Raw genomic sequence first — 18,000 nt, forward strand, 5'->3', positions numbered from 1 at the left:
GCCGGCTTCTGATTGGTCGACGCTGAAACAGATGTTTCCTGTTGCTAGGAGAGTCACTAGGCAATGATGACGCTCCAGCATCTAACTCCATTCTTCTCGCATCCTCTGCTGTTGCGTTTCCTCCTCTCTCTTGTTGCCTGTTTCTTGACATACGGCTTATCTGATTATAATCAACTCGACTTTTGAACGCTTTTATGGCTCATAAACTCCTTCAAGCTTTCTCTCGGGCGTACAATAGTGATTATTATGTACTATGAACAGAAATTAAAGCCTTTTAAACGGTTAAATGATCTCTTCAAGAAATTCTTACACTCATTTATGCACTGTAAAACCCAACAGTCAACTTTATCAAATGAAATGAGTGTAGTTAAGTCAAAATGTACTGAAAGTTAATTCTACTCATTTGAAAAGAGTTTTGAACTCAGCGTTGAAGGTAATGAGTAAATAAACACCTCATTACTTCAACTTAAATGGAGTAAGTTCACAGTACTGATAAGTTTTTTTAATTAAATGATTTGTAGCAGTCGGTCTCCTCAAATGGTTTGAGTTGCCTTAAATTATTGGATTTTACAGTACTCAGTTGGTTTAAGTTCAGCGTTTACTGAGCTCAAACTGCTTCATTTACTCAAATGGATTACGTTCACAGTACTCATTAGGATTAGTTTTTGAACCTAAATGGTTTATTGCAGTGGTTCTCTGAAAAAATAAAATAAAAAATATCTCTGCAAGGACCACCATAATGACTGGTATTGAAATATATAATAGGTCTAATTAAGCGGCTACAGCTCTGCAAAGTTCACAAACGTGGCAGATTAATTTTTGATATAATGAATGCTACTTTAAACAATAAATAGTTTGAACAATAACACACTTACAGGTAAAAAAAAAAAAAAGATAAATAAAACGTCAACGTTTAAAATAAAATATGATTTTAAAAGTTAACTAAAACTGGCACTCTTCTTAAAAAGTTAGAAGAAAACTGCTTAACTTAAATGTAAAGTATTATAAAGTAGCCTATTCATCAAAACCTGCAAATGTTTCTTGGACCTCATAAATATAGGTTATACCATATGTCATAATTTTCATATATAATTCTGTTTGATAAATTTTGAAATATGTTGCATGTATATATATATATCATAAAGATGATATTATTTGTATATCTTTGGATTTACATGTTTAAATAAAAAATTAGATCTGCTTCCTGCTCGTTAGAGTAGGCTATGTGTGTCAGAGAAGCAAGTGATTAAACTATACCTGTCAACATTGATATAAAAATACGAGATACTCCCCAACAACCGTTACAAATATGGGGAGGAAAATAACCTCAAATGATAGAATACATAACAAACATTAGAAAAATGAAAATAAAATTAAAAAGTTAAGCCTATTAAAATAAATGTCCTGATTACATCGTTGTTATCGTACGCGTCAAAAAGTTAAAAGTGTTTTTATTTTTTTACTTGAATAATACAGCGATTCCTCCGCATACCACTAGAAGTAAGCCTGGGTACCACTTGTGGTACATGTACCACATTTTGAGAACCAGTGGTTTATTGCAATCGGTTTCCTGAAATGGTTTGAGTTAGCTTAACATTTTAGGTTTTACAGTGTACCAAGGGGGAAAACACATTTCTGGCAAACATTTGTCTGTGATCTAAAGAGTTTTTTTGCCTTTCCTCTTTGCAGTACCTCTCAAGCTCTATCAGGTTGAAAGGCGAAGCGAGGGTGTACAGCAATTTTCAGACCTCACCTCTCCAGAGATGTTCAATAAGATTTAGGTCTAGGATTTAGGATTAAGTTGTTGTGAAGCCACTCCATTGATATTTTGGCGATGTGCATTGGGTCATTGTCCTGCTGGAAGATGAACCGTCGCCCCAGTCTGAGGTCAAGAGCATTCTGAAGCAGGTTTTCATTCAGGATGTCTCTGTACATTGCTGGATTCATCTTTCCTTCTATCCTGACTAGTCTTCCTATTCCAGCTTGGTGAAAAACATCCCCACAGCAAGAAGCTGCCACCACCATGCTTCACTGTATGGATGGTATTAGCCTGGTGATGAGCGGTGCCTGGTCACTCTACCATACAGGCCTGATTGGTGGATTGCTGCACAGATGGTTGTCTTTCTGTAAGGTTCTCCTGTCTCCACAGAAGAACGCTGGAGCTCTGACAGAGTGACCATCGGGTTATTGATAACCTCCCTGACTAAGGCTCTTCTCCCCCGATCAACTCAGCTTAGCTGGCTGGCCAGCTCTAGGAAGAATCCTGGTGATTCCAAACATCTTCCACTTATGGATGATGGAGGCCGCTGTGCACATTGGAACTTTCAAAACAGCAGAAATTTTTCTGTAACCTTCCCCAGCCTTGTGCCTCTAGACAATCCTGTCTCTGAGGTCTACAGACAATTCCTTTGTCTTCATGCTTAGTTTGTGCTTTGACATGCACTGTCAACCCTGAGACCTTATATAGACAGGTGTATGCCTTTCCAAATCATGTCCAATCAGCTGAATTAACCACAGCTGAACTCCAATTAAGCTGCTGAAACATCTCAAGAATGATCAGTGGAAACAGAACGTACCTGAGCTCAATTTAGAGCTTCACGGTAAAGGCTGTAAATATTTATAAACATGTGATTTTTTAGCTTTTTTATGTTTAATAAATTTGCAACAATTTAAAAAAACTTTTTTTTTCATATTAGCCCCTTTCACACATACAGACCTTTCCGGAAAATTGCCGGAACACGTCTAGAACGTGCTGACGTGAGACGTCTGCTTTAGCCAATCACAACAGTCAGACGCATTTACGTCTGCGCGGTTTGTGAGGATAAAAGCCTTTGAATATGTTTCCCGACACATTTAGCTGCTAGAAGTTAGTCAGATTACATTTATATGTTCTTCTTAATGCCAACTGTGTAAATAATCATCGATGAGATGCTTATGATAAGCCGTTGTTTGTTTACCTTCAAGCTTTGCGTGTGCCTATGAACATCTTGACATGCGAAAGTGATCCTGCGAAAGTTGTTCACAATATTGATCATCCACAGAGTTTGTAATTTAGTCCAATGTTTACAAATACAAGCGCAGCCGTTTAAAGCTCATTTGTGGTGAATGATGTCAGAATTTACCGGTATTTTGGAATGGATGTGTGAATGCTCTTTTCCGGAAAATTTCCGTAACGTCCTCGCCTGTGTGAACAGCGCTTTTTTGAATATACCGGTAAAGTCGTTCCGGAAATTTTCCAGATATTTACCAGTATCACTGTGTGAAAGGGGCTATTGTCATTATGGGGTATTGCGTGTAGAATTTAAAGGAAATAAATGAAGTCAATCCATTTTGGAATAAGGTTGTAACATAAACAAATGTGAAAAAAGTAAAGGGCTTTACTTTCCGGATGCACTGTGTATTTTACAGTACACCAAGATCCACAATCAGTGCTAAACAGATTTATCTATTCATATTTCTGAATCCTAATGAATAAAACACAACATTGTTGAGGACGTTTGTGTATTAGGGATATATTTTAATGACAGATAAAAAATATATGCATTTTTCTTCAAAAACACATGCAAAACGCAGCATTGATTTTTAAAACATTAATGTCCATGCTTCTGTAATCTTCATTCTCCATGCTAATTTCTAGTTATAAATAAAAATCTCATATAGGTTTGACTCGATCAGGCACTTTATATCTGCATAAAGCATTACAGGCATGCATTATAAAAGAGTCTGGGTTTTAATGTCACATGGACGGTGTAAAGATTGTCTGAAAAAGATGCATGCCTATAGGTGCTTACACACAACGACAGTGTATTAAATACTAAATAGTTATTTCCTTTGCATTGTCCAAATTATTTCCATTCACACGGAGCCACAAAAAAACTATTACAAAAGCCAGGCCCAGTAGTTGGCGCGGTGGTCAATGTGTAAAAATATATTACGAGCATGTGCACGTCTATCCAGTAGCCTAAAATTGTTGAAATGGTTGTCAAATACTTGTGCATGCCAATAGACTGAACATGTTATACATGTATGCATGAATGCACCGGTGGAAAATTAACAAAAAGTTTCTGTTTTTAGTTGAAAAATGCACTAAAGAGCCAATCACACCAAGCTTAAAAACTATAAATGTAAAGTAAATATATTTGCGTCCACACATACGAAAGATTACGATTCATTAATTGTTAATTTAGTTAGTTTTTTTAAGCACTACCCCGTATAATCAGCAAATATCCTCAGTGTGCTACTTTTCTAGCACATCTGACCAGTGAATCCAGCTCATGTAATGTAATCAAACAAACAGACTTATGCCTAGTTCAGACTGCGTGATTTTAGCCCCGATTTTGGCTCGGCGACAGGTTTTGAGAAATCGCCGACAAATGCCTGAAATCACAGGCAAATCGCTGCTCGTGCACGTGAGTGACAATCACACAGTATGAACTATCAAAGACGCGATCTGAGAGAATCGCCGATGAGTCGCCGATGCCCGTGAGATATTTGGCGTGTTAAATATCTGGAGCTGTCGGCGATTCAAATCATGCCGTGTGAATTGAGTTTTGACTGAAAATAACATCAGCCATCGCCAACAGCCAATGAGAGAGCAGCTTTCACTTGTGTGTGCGTGTGTGTATACCTGCTGCAGGCCAGCGGGAGGCTGGGGGAGAAGTTAAAAGCGCTCATTTTCGGTTTATTTTGGACCCACGAAATGGAGGAAAAACTAGTGGAGGTTTGACAGGACTCAGGAGCAACCGTGTCTGTTTGACGTTTCATACAGAAAGAAATTAGTTTATTATCAACGTTGAGGAGAAATGGCTAATTCCCTTTAAACCCAGGTGAGCAAACATGTACATGTCCTGCCCCATTAAAGGCTTCTTTCTCATTATGTAGTTAATAACAAAAGATATACCACTTGTTTTTGGCTGAGAGACGTAGTTTGGACGAAGTTGTCGGCGATTCTTCCTATAGTAAAGTCATGCAATGTAAATGTCCCTGTCGCCAATCCATCTTGCTGTGTAAACAAAGCAGTGACGAAACGCAAGCCCAGATAGTCATGCAGTGTGAAAACATCTGTGACTTGAGTACTTTGAAAATCATGCAGTCTGATCTCGGCATTAGGCTACGTTCACACTGCCAGGCTTAGTGCTCAAATCTGATTTTTTTTCTCAGATCTGATTTTTTGGCATGGCTGTTCACACTGCTCATAACAGATTTGCAGTGTGAACAGGTCATGGTCCTAATCTGACCCGCATGCGCAGAAGTACACACACACACTCACTCACTCACTCACTCACTCACTCACTCACTCACTCACTCACTCACTCACTCACTCACTCACTCACTCACATTCATTCATTCATTCATTCATTCATTCATTCATTTTCCTTTGGCTTAGTCCCAAAAATATCCAGCATATGATTTACAGAGCAGATATGTGGGGGAAACCAGAGCATCTGGAGGAAACTCAAGCAAACATGGGGAGAACATGCACACTCCAGAAAGAAATGCCAACTGGCCAAGCCGGGACTCGAACCAGCGACTTTCTTGCTGTGAGGTGACAGGACTAACCACTGAGCCACCATGTTGCCTATTTAATCATGTTGCACACCCCAATTTATAATAATTTTTAGAACTCTATTATTATTTTAAGTTATCATGCTTGGTGTGAACAGCTCTTTACTTTCTGTCCTTTGTGTAAGAGACAGCGTTTGCTAGGTAGGATTGGTTTTTCCACCCAACTGCAACGAATAATGACAGGAGTTTTCAAGCTTCAAAACAGATTCACAATCCCACATAAATTGACTTTTACACCACTGTATGAGTCATCTAAAGCAATTTAACAGCTTGTGGGAAAAGACGAAATTCATTCAGTGATTATCTTCAGTTGTCTCTTAGGCATGTGTTCAGATCATAGAGCCATTGGTTGTGTCCTAATTCAGAGACCGCATCCTTCAAAGCTGATTGTATTACCGCGACATGACAAAAGACGTCCCAATTTGAAGCTTTCTTCAAATGCAGCCTTGAACTGAGTCCTGCGTTTTGGGTTGCTAGGTGACAATATCAGTCCTGTGTTCCTATTAAACAATGTTCCATTTAGGCTCCACATCCTAGGAAGGATGCAACCTCTGAACTGGGATGCTCATATTGATTCAGGTGAAACTGAGAACCAGATCAGTCCATTCAAATTGGTTCAAATGGTTCAAATGGTTTAGATATCTGAAGCTGATTAAAAGAAGATTCAGCTAGTGAATGACTTAGGGGCCCGATCAGACCGAACACGCTTTTACATTTAAAAAAAAAGCTCACAAAAGCTCACACTTCTGACTTTTTCTGAGAAATATTTCTCACAATTCTGACTTTTTCTGAGAAATATTTTTCACAATTCTGACTTTTTCTGAGGAATATTTCTTACAATTCTGACATTTTAAGGAATATTTCTCACAATTCTGACTTTTTCGGAGGAATATTTCTTACAATTCTGACTTTTTCTGAGAAATATTTTTCACAATTCTGACTTTTTCTGAGAAATATTTTTCACAATTCTGACTTTTTCTGAGGAATATTTCTTACAATTCTGACTTTTTGAGAAATATTTCTCACAATTCTGACTTTTTCGGAGGAATATTTTTTACAATTCTGACTTTTTGAGGAATATTTCTCACAATTCTGACTTTTTCTGAGGAATATTTCTTACAATTTTGACATTTTGAGGAATATTTCTCACAATTCTGACTTTTTCGGAGGAATATTTCTTACAATTCCAACTTTTTCTGAGAAATATTTCTCATAATTCTGACTTTTTCTGAGGATTATTTCTTACAATTCTGACATTTTAAGGAATATTTCTCACAATTCTGACTTTTTCGGAGGAATATTTCTTACAATTCTGACTTTTTCTGAGAAATATTTGTCACAATTCTGACTTTTTCTGAGAAATATTTCTCACAATTCTGACTTTTTCTGAGGAATATTTCTTACAATTCTGACATTTTGAGGAATATTTCTCACAATTCTGACTTTTTCGGAGGAATATTTTTTACAATTCTGACTTTTTCTGAGAAATATTTCTCACAATTCTGACTTTTTCGGAGGAATATTTTTTACAATTCTGACTTTTTCTGAGGAATATTTCTTACAATTCTGACTTTTTGAGGAATATTTCTCACAATTCTGACTTTTTCGGAGGAATATTTCTTACAATTCCGACTTTTTCTGAGAAATATTTCTCATAATTCTGACTTTTTCTGAGGAATATTTCTCACAATTCTGATTTTTGTAAAGGAATATTTCTCATAATTCTCCTTTCTAAATGTTTGCAAATATAAACTCATGAGGTCCCAAATTTCAAAAAAGTGTAGGAAATTGTGAGCTTGATATTATGAGAAGTAATAATCGTGTCATTGAAACTTGCAACTGAGACACAACATCTTTTTTTTTGCTATCATGGAAGACAATTTTTTTGTACAGTCTAATAATATGATATGAATGGTGATCAATTGTGCACCCTTTTTAATACCGATATATACCAAACCTAACTTCTATTATAACACTGTCCTTGACTACAAATCGCAGCATATTCGGATGTAAAATGTAATAGAAATGTAATAAAAAGTAACAGCTTTCGTGTCATCAGTAGAATGAATGAAAGAAAGAGCACATTTTCCACTAAACATGGCCTTGGTGTGGCTGTGAGTCTTAAAACTTGAGGCTTAACATCATCTGAAGAAAGACATTTCTCCATTCATGAACTCGCTAGGCGACAATTACCGTGGCTGGAGCAGTAATGCATTTTGATTGGCTGCTGCTGAAGTTTTAAAGAGTATGTCACGATATGAGATCATTGATAAGAGGCTGTATTAAGTGCTCTCAGACAGTGTCACGTGGGTGTTTGTATGTGCTTTCACAATTACATGCCTTATCTTTGTTTGATGCTGTAAAAAGTTGCTTGCTCACTCTGGTTTATCTGGGTATTTTTGGCCTTGGCCGTCTTCTCCCTCCCAAAGGAATATCCAGCTGAATGCAGTGAGGTAAGAGTGATTGTATTTCTCTCTAAGCATCCAGCAGCGTGTGCCAGCGGCAGACCTGTTGGTTTCCGCTCTCCTTCATGTCCTGCCAGTGAAGAAGCTCCTCTTCACCGCTGCTGTTCTGGCCCAGAGCCACCCAGCCTATCATCTCCTTACGCTTCATGTTCCGCCGATTGTAAATGGAGACCATTAACGTGACGTCAGACAGTTGGAAAAGCGCCACCTGGAAGACGAACGTCTCCTTGAAGACAGGATTGGGCTGGCTGCGACGGATCGACGTCTTACAGCGGGAAATCTCCTGTCCCATTGAGTTCAACAGAGTGAGCTTACCAAATGTATCTGAAAGAGAGAGTCAGGTCAATTAAGGCGTTTCAGACATTTACATTTATTCATTTAGCAGATGCGTATATCAAAGTCTGCATGAACTGGAAGCTGTGACTTTTTTTTCGTATTGTGATGCAATTCCTAGAGAAGCTGAATATTAAATGAGGCAACAGTGGGCGTGGCTTGTTTTTTTCTACTGCAAGTTGATTGGATGTAGTAAAGTTGGCATTTTATTCAGAAATATTGTGAAAACAGTGTCTACTACAGGTGGTTTATCAAGCCCACTTACTTGTGTGGAGCACACTCATTATTGCACAATGTTTTTCAAGAAATAGTTGGTGTTTATAAGGTGTCTGGGGCATATGGAGAGGAAATTAGTGTCTACTACATGTGGTTTGTCAAGCCCACTCACCTGTGTGGAGCACACTCAGAATTGCACAATGTTTTCCAAGAAGTATTTGCCTTTTTTAAGGTGTCTAGGCAGATGGAGATGGAAAAAAGTGTGTCCTACAGGTGGTTTGTCAACCCCACTCACCCGAGTGAAGCACACTTAGAATTGCACAATGTTTTTCAAGACATATTAGTGTTTAAAAGAAGATGTTTGGCACATATGGAGAGAAAAGGAGTGTCTACTACAGGTGGTTTGTCAAGCCCACTCACCTGTGTGAAGCTCACTCAATGATTTTCCAGGCCATTTGATTTTCTCTAAGACGAACTTACTTTCTTTTAATGTTACATTTGCTTCTTGGTTTGACTCAAGATTTCAAAGTGAACCAAAATGTGTTTATTTTAGTCATACATGAGTGCAGCTGCCATCTTATTGGTCAGAGTGCTCCTGTTAACATTATGTCGTTCTACATCTGCTATGTAAAATTTTGACACCTGAGAATTTTCAGGCACAACGAATATAGATTACAATGTTTTTGTAGTGAGAGAATAATTTGTTTATTTTTAAAAGAATTTTTTTTCAGAAGTGATTCATTAAATTAAATAAACAATACAGTAAAAATATATATATATTTTTTAAAATTTTAAATAATTATGTACTTTTTCTTTCTATTTATCAAAGGACCTTTAATAAATCTGAATCTGAATACTAAAGTAATGGCTGCTGTAAACCCTAGTAATAATAATAAAGTATGTAATTTATATATTTAAAAATAAATTTTGTAATACTATGTGGTTTTCTCTAATGGTGACGCATAGACTGAGAAGAGATTTAAGACTCAGTGATCGATTAAATGCCACGTAACTCCATTCACCCTGCAACTTCATTGAGTGAAGTGACTGACAGACTAAGATTAATACCCGTAAGAAAGAACAACCTGACATTTGACCCAGAACACGGTGTGTAATGATGAAGACACATTTGAAATGCTTGGCTCCTTTGTATCGAAGGGAGTTATTTGTAGTAAATTTACTCAAAATCTATATCAGATGATTATTTGCTGAAGAGTCGCTCCTGGTGGTCTAATGATGCCTGTAAATGTGAGCGGGACGTCAAGGTTTACCTGGAGGTCTGTTGACTGCAAAGTTACGGAAGTGGCTGCCTTTAATGATCTCCACAGAAAGTCGTCCTGTGGTGGCGTTGTAGGATAAACCCAGCAGCAGTTCTGGATTTCCAGCGTGAGACACAGACAGACTGGAGGAAGCACTGTCAGTCTGAGTGCTCAAAGAGGTCTGTGCGTCTACTGTCTGCAGAGAAACACACATCACCTAATTATTGCTTGCATAAAGTGGTCCGTTTGTTGAATTTAAGTTACATTGCATCTACATGCCAACTAACTCTCATTAGATTATAAGAAGAGTGTTAGGTTGGGGTTAGTGAAAGTTCACATGTACTTGCAAAGTTTCTTATAGTCAGTTTAATGTCTGTTGAAAGAGCAGTATCAACTGATATTAAGCAGACAGCCTACTAATACTCAAATGAACTATCAAAATAGAGTGTTACCAAGACTTTAAATGTCACTTTAAAATGAATACTAGTACCTTAAAAAAATCTAGTAAAGTATTATGTATTGTCATCATGGCAAAGATAAAAAATAAATAAGTTATTAGGATTTAGTTATTAAAACTGTCATGGTTGGAAATCTGCTGATTTTTTTTTTCCATTAAATATAAATTAGGGGGAAAATACACAGGGGGGCTAATCATTCAGAAGGGCTTTTAATTCTGACTTCAGCTGTATTTGTACATTTTAAAAATTGCCAAGTTACCATCCCAGCCACAACTTTTGTTAATTTTTTTTTAAAGAATCTAAATCAAAGAAAATACCACTAACACTTTATACTTCAAAATGTCATATTTAATTCAATATCTTACTTCATAGAAACTACAATGCAAGATGTTTACCAAATCATAACATTTCAGAATAAATCCTAAATATATAACCTGCATATTAGAAAAAGCATTTTTCAAAGGTTTGGTGTAAAAATAAAATGTTAAATTGTTATATTTATGTTTAATAATAATATAACAAATGTCATTTTTTTGGAAATTGAGATTTATACATGCTAAAATCAAAAATAAATATGAATTCCATTGACGTATGGTTTGTTGGAAAGGGACAATATATGTACAACTATTTAAAAATCTGGAATATGAGGGATCAAAAAAAAAAATCGAAATATTAACAAAAATTACCTTTAAAGTTAAGTTCTTAGACATTTTTAGCACATTACTTACAAAAATTAAGTTTTCATATATACACATTAGGAAATGTATTAAATGTCTTCAGGAAACTTTATATTAATTATATAAAGATTAAGATTACATAATATTTTAATTCATTGTTGGCATAAAATGTATGCTACTTTTGACTATATTGTCAAAAATATACCTGTGCAATATAACAGTTTTGGTGGTCCAGGGTCACATATTTTATAGTATCTATAATATACTATAAAGATTTTATATTATGATACTTGAATTATTATTATTATTATTATACTTGAATTAGTATTCGAATTAGGGGCACACTTTCCAATACATTTTTATTAGTTAATGTAAGTTAATGTATTTACTAACATGAGCAATACTTGTACAGCATTAATTAATCCTAGTTCAACCTTTACTAATGCATTATTCAAATACAAATTGATGCTTAGTTAACGCACTGTGAGGAAACAATAAGCAACTGTATTTTCATTTACTAACGTTAACTAACGAACAAATACTGCAATAAATGTATTGTTCATGTTAGTAAACGCATTAAGTAATACAACTTAATAGTAAAGTGTTAACAGGATTGGTATCATTTGCAGTGGGCTCCCTTCTAAAAAGCTATTAAAGCAAGTAGACAAACCTTAAGATTACTGCGTGGCTCCAGCACCAGTGTGGTCTCGAATCGTCCTGTGTGTTTGAGTCGGCTCAGTCTGTACAGCGTCTCTCCCATCATCCTCTCTCTGTTCATCTTCCCCAGCGCGTACAGCCGGAAGCGGAGAGCAGATGAAGGTAAATCTCCGGGCTCCAGATGTGAGAACCTGAAGGTCTCCTCAAACATTGGCATGGAGCCCTTCTGGACGGCCGTTTTGTGCCGCTGCCGTTTGCCAGGTAACAGCACCACGTGCACCTGCCAGGAGTCCATGCCGCTGCGGGCCTTGTCTGGGATACCTTGAGCCATGATCACGGTGACCAGGAGCCGGTGGGTTTCAGCCCGATAGTCCAGGGCGATTATGAGGTCACCGCATACTGAAATATGGCCACGAGGAGAAGAGCTCAATGGGTGAGATAGAGATTGATCGTGCTGTCAGAGAGTAGAAAAAACACATTTGCAGGCATAAATACAAACATACTTAATATGTACAAACAGATCTAAACACACAGTATACAAAGCCTCCTACTCTCTCACACCTCTAGTCAGATGGTTTTTCTGTGATACATAAACACAAGGTGTTTCCAGTAGCGACACTTATGAGTGCTATAATTATAATTTGTAGGAATCTTTATTAGAAATTAGTCCTCAGAATATTTTGAAATATAAAGACTTGTTTATGAAAAATATTCAAATATAGTCATTCATTCATTTTCTTTTTAGTTTAGTCCCTTTAGTAATCAGGGTTCGCCACAGTGGAATGAACCGCCAACTTATCCAGCACATGTTTTATGCAGCGAATGCCCTTCCAGCTGGAAACTGGGAAACATCCATACACATTCATTCACACACATACACTACAAACAATTTAGCTTATCCAAATTACCTGTACCGCATGAACCCACGAACACGGGGAGAACAAGTTCAAATGTAGTGAAAAATTTAATATTACTGATGATGATGCAAAATAAGTTTACTAATGCAAAATAAGAGAATATTCAAAAATAAAAAAAAACATTTTATTTTCATATGAATCAAAATTATATCAAATAACCATTTTATCATATAACCATGATATCCATCAAACTTTCTGTGTTTAAATTTAAATATTTTTTCAAGAGTTCACACTTTGCTGATGGTTAATTATAAGCTTGTTTGGCATGCTGCCCCGGGACAGAGCCCTGAGCTCATAAGATCCTTGAGCCCGGGGCTCCCTCCCGTTGCAAGGCGAGAGGGGAGTTTGAGCTCAGGTAGATCTAGAGAACTCCCCTACTGTAGTAGCTAATAACAGACAGTGCTCTTGAGAGATAACTATTTACTAGGAGCATGTCTATAGTGCCGATTTGGATTAGTCAATTAACTTAGGTTGCATGTTTTTTGGGTGGGAGGAAATCGGGGAACCCGGTGGATATCCACGTTAGCACGGGGAGAAATGCAAACTCCGCACAGAAGCATCTGCTGGTTTGGTAAAGCCTAAAACCAGAGACATTCTTGCTGTAAGGCAACAGTGCTAAGCACTGGGCCACCGTGTCACCCATGTAGGGAGAAGGAGGAGTAGGGGTGGATGGGGGGATTCTTCAAAACGAAGATAACAGTGGTACATAACCCAGGGTATTTGTAGTAGCTTAAGAGTTGTCTGATTGGTGCATTGAGAATTGGATGATGCTGATCCAGCCGCTAGCAATCATAAGCACGTGATCCTCTCGGAATTAGTTTATAAATAAATTTCACTTATTTCAAACATGTTTTATGAAAAACTGTAAAACTCAGTAATAACTGTAACCAGGGTGGGCAATGTCGACCAATTTGGCATCGTACGTAGGCGGCAGTGAATTAATTATTTATGAATAATTCATTTATTCATAACAATTATCATTTCAACTACCTGACTCACATGGTCTTTGTTTTACCTATAACCAAATCATAAATAAATAAAGATAAATTACACACAAATTACCACTTGTCAATCACTTTTTGCATGCGACTGAATAGGCAGAGTGATCTGTGTCGTTATAATGGCGTCGACAAACTTGGTTGGTAAAAAAGGTATCTGAGTATCTGAGGATTTCACTAAAATTTCTAAGACCAAGCATGAAAGCGAAAGATTGAAGCAGTGTACTGATGCTGTGACTGACTGCTGGAGCTCAGATGTGCGCATACTCTGCTGTGTGACAGAGTGCGTGAGATCACGTGATGAGCATTTTCAGCAGTATTGTCTGGAAGAAGGGCTTTTCAAAAATGCTAGATGAAACACAAGTGTGGACGTGGATCGTTTTCGTTCTAAAATGTCATTTTAAAACTAAGACTAGTGTAAAATTAGTGTAACATACATTAGTGTGTATTTTTTGTGTGTATTCATCGAGTTGCCGCCGCGACAGGGCCGGGCCAGGGGATTGCGATGCTGGCTCAGCATTGTGATGTCCATTGCCATCAGCAATGGATGATGGCATCGTCTATCAACCCAAGCCATTCAAGAGAATATAAAAAAAATAAACTGATTTTTTTTTTTATATGAATCAATATATTTTTTTTATTCAAACCTCAAATTAAATGTAGTTTAAGACGTAATTATAGTATTACTAATAATAACAATGATATGCAAAATAAGTATACTGGTCTAAAAAAAGAGTTTTATATTATATAATTTTTTAATATGAATCAACAATTTATCCATCAGATTTTCTGTGTATATATTACAATACATATATTGATTATTTTTTTTAAACTTATTTATAAACAACAACAATACAAAAAAATACACATAATAAAAGATATGCTTAATATGTTTTTGCAAACCCTGAAACATTTTTCAAGATTGTTTAATAAACGAAAAATACTGGAGTTTCTGTCTTGGTTTGATCTGCATTTCTGCCAGAGCTGTTGTCAATATTGCCTGAATTTATGGTATTGTGAATGCTGAAAAGTAATAATAATAATAATAATAATAATAATAATTCCTTACATTTATATAGCCCTTTTCTAGACTCTCAAAACAATTTACACATTGGGGGAAATCTCCTCATCCACCACCAGTGTGCAGCATCCACCTGGATGACGCAACGGCAGCCATATTGCACCAGACCGCACACCACACAGCAGCTGATTGGTGGAGAGGAGACAGAGTGATGGAGCCAATTATGATATGGGATGGTCAGGAAAGCATGATGGACAGAGGCCAGTGGGCAAATTTGGCCAGGACGCCGGGGACATCCTGGGATTTTTAACGACCACAGAGAGTCAGGACCTCGGTTTAACGTCTCATCCGAAAGACAGCACTCACAGAGCAGTATAGAGTCCCCTTCACTAAACTGGTATGTTAGGAACCACACAGACCACAGGTTGAGCGTCCCCTGCTGGCCTTACTAACACCACTGCCGCTAGCAACATAGCTTTCACATGTGGTTTTCCATCCAGGTACTGACCAGGCGCAGCCCTGTTTAGCTTCAGTAGGCGACCATGTGAGAGTTGCAGAGAGCTAGTTGCCAGCTACAGTAAAGACCGACTGACCGACCTTCTGTCCAACCAGAAAAGCGATATAAAAATGTAAGGAATTATTATTATTATTATAAATGCCACTATTAGTCAAATTAAAATGTCCTTGGCAAATTAATTCATTTATTTTCTTGTCGGCTTAGTCCCTTTATTAATTTGGGGTCGCCACAGCGGAATGAACCGCCAACCTATCCAGCAAGTTTTTACACAATGGATGCCCTTCCAGCCGCAACCCATCTCTGGGAGAGTCATTGGCAAATAAAAGGATTAATTTAAAAATAGATTTAAAGCAATAAATCTTCCCCTCGGATGCACACAAGCACACCCACCTCAGGACTCCATGTAGGGAAGCTTTCTGTGACGTCACTGTTGTCATAACCCTGGTTGTCCATTGCCAGACTCCTCTGTGGGGTTTGCCGTCCTACGCTGCCCAGGCGACTGCCGTCATCTCTGGGTAGAGCCTCCAGACCGTCCCCTGTGTCCTGGGAGCCCACGGAGATCTGCTCCGCCATCAGAGACAGCGGGTCTGTGGGGGTCCGGCCCTCAGGAAGGGGACTCTGGGATAAAGGGTCTCTCGGCTCAGACCCTACACGTCTCCTGGATGTGAGAGGGTCTTGAAAACTCTGTACACTCTTTCTCTCGGCTTCTATAGAAATAATGAACAGAATTATTTCATATGATTGTGTTTGAAAGTGAGTAACACTTTAAAACAAAATTACAGACATTAGGATGGAAATAGCAAGATGTGCACAAAATCTTAAAATGTACAAAGACAAATGCATGTGCTTAACTGAGGCAAATACTGTACATTTTATTGCAATAAGACAACAACAAAACACCAACTAATAAAATCAAAGCTGAACAAGTATTCTTGCTTGGGCTTAGTTAAGATGACGTGTTATTTTTGACGTGCAGTTTTTCTTGATTGCTTTGATGCAGCCGTCAACTGAAACTCCACATTTTTAAAACAGTTTACACACAGGCCTAAACAGCGGCACTCATGGTCAAAATGCACATACCGTGTCAAAACATTTAAAATATGCAACAAAAGCTAGTTTTACCTTCAAACTACACAACTTGCAAACAAATATATGAGCTCTTTCAATTAATCATTACACAATAGACAACAAAATACAAAATACAGAACTTAATTTGAATCAGTGCACCATTGCTTGTCATTATAGCCTATTGTCAATACCATTTGTTGTTTTTATTTGGGCTGTCAAATTTGCCTTTTTTGCAAAGAATTGGATCCAGAATAAGAAACTAATTGATTAAATTTACATTGAATTCATGATGTTTTTCAAACTGTGGCTAAAAACTGAAATACTGTAAAAAAAAAATAAATAAAAAAAAGACAAAAGTAATAAAATACTGTAAATTTAAGAGAAAACATGTAAACCAATATACAGTCAAATCTATTGGGAGTATAGGACATAGCCAGTATTGACCTCCTCCATCCATGCTGGCACAGAACAACATAGACCTTCTACACAATGACAAAGGGTTTACACATTTGCAAGACCTGTCTTCTACTCTGCTGGGATAGTGATAATGAAAATGAAGTGGAACCTAGTTTCTTTAACCAGGTCAAAGCAAACAAGAAAAACTTTTTAATTTATAAATAACAACAATACAAAAAATACTCATAATTAAAAAAAAATATATGCTTAATATGTTTTTGCAAACCCTGAAACATTTTTCAAGATTGTTTAATAAATGACTGCCACTCGAGTGGTTACAAACCGTTATAAGATTGATTCTTCCTTCTGCTAAACATGAAGACATTTTGAAGAAAGCTGAAAACCTGTGACCATTGACTTTCATAGTAGGAAAACAAATACTCTACAATTCAATGGTTATTTTTATAATATTTTCTTTTGTGTTTTATAGAAAAATACAATACTCATAAACAAGTAAAGGGTGAGTAAACAATGACAAAATTAGCATTTTTAAGGGCAAATTATCACTATATACACAATTATCCTTTTAAAACAATAAAGTTTTTCATTTTTTTTCAGTGGCTTTGGTGCATTTCTCAAAACACTATTTACATTTGCACAACAGTTAATGCATTTCTCAAAAACAATTAGTACAAACAGCAAAACCTAGCTGATAACCTGCAAAAAAGTGTGTCACTTGCTCAAACTGGATAGATCATTCCTCAAAAGCAAGTATTCATGTCAATGAAAGAGTCAGTGTCATCAAGATGAAAAGTCCTGACACCATTGTTTATGAACAAGATAGTCAAATGGCTTTGTCATGTTTTCATTACGACAGTTTACTCAATACATTTTTCCAATGCAAAAAAGTCAGATTTTGGTGACACTTCCTGAAAATGCTCAAGACAGCATTATATACTATTTGCACAGCCATTTGAAAACTGCAGTCTTCTCCTTTGGCCTTAGTCCCTTATGGTTGCGGGGTCGGTTCTTTAAAACAAGCCATTTTTGACTTGTCCATATTATAACGACTTTTTTACACATTCCGGCCGGCCTGTCATCTGGGCCTGTCACCCTCATACACTCACACTCTCATACACTACAGACAATTTAGCCTACCCAATTCACCTGCAGCATGTCTTTGGACTGTGGGGGAAACCGGAGAACCCAGAGGAAATCCACGCGAACGCAGGGAGAACATGCAAACTCCTCACAGAAATGCCAACTGACCCAGCTGAGGCTCGAATCATTGATCTTCTTGCTGTGAGTCGACAGCGCTAACCACTGAGCCACCGCCCCTCCCTTAACATTTACCAAATGAAATTTTATTGACCCTCTGACAGATTTCATAATTGCAAGACGAGCTCCTCTGACCAATCCGACTCCCCGGAGTAGATGATAATGATAGTAATTT

At 37.2% G+C, this 18,000-nt stretch overlaps 1 protein-coding gene across 2 annotated transcripts in view; it reads right to left on the minus strand.

The window, feature by feature from the left end:
- Positions 1–3,487: 3,487 nt before the first annotated feature.
- Positions 3,488–18,000, minus strand: part of syt16 (synaptotagmin XVI) — a 46,848-nt gene continuing 32,335 nt past the window's right edge. For both annotated transcript variants that reach the window (XM_003199742.7, XM_009307510.5), the window contains exons 4-7: positions 15,474–15,790; positions 11,644–12,084; positions 9,851–10,034; positions 3,488–8,354 (exon numbers count right to left, since the gene is read on the minus strand). In XM_003199742.7, coding sequence (XP_003199790.2) covers positions 8,041–8,354; positions 9,851–10,034; positions 11,644–12,084; positions 15,474–15,790 — 1,256 coding nt within the window. In that variant the 3' untranslated portion in view covers positions 3,488–8,040. The remainder of the gene's footprint in view (positions 8,355–9,850; positions 10,035–11,643; positions 12,085–15,473; positions 15,791–18,000) is intronic.

The sequence above is a fragment of the Danio rerio genome, chromosome 13 (assembly GCF_049306965.1).
Source record: "Danio rerio strain Tuebingen ecotype United States chromosome 13, GRCz12tu, whole genome shotgun sequence".
NCBI classification, from domain to species: domain Eukaryota; kingdom Metazoa; phylum Chordata; class Actinopteri; order Cypriniformes; family Danionidae; genus Danio; species Danio rerio.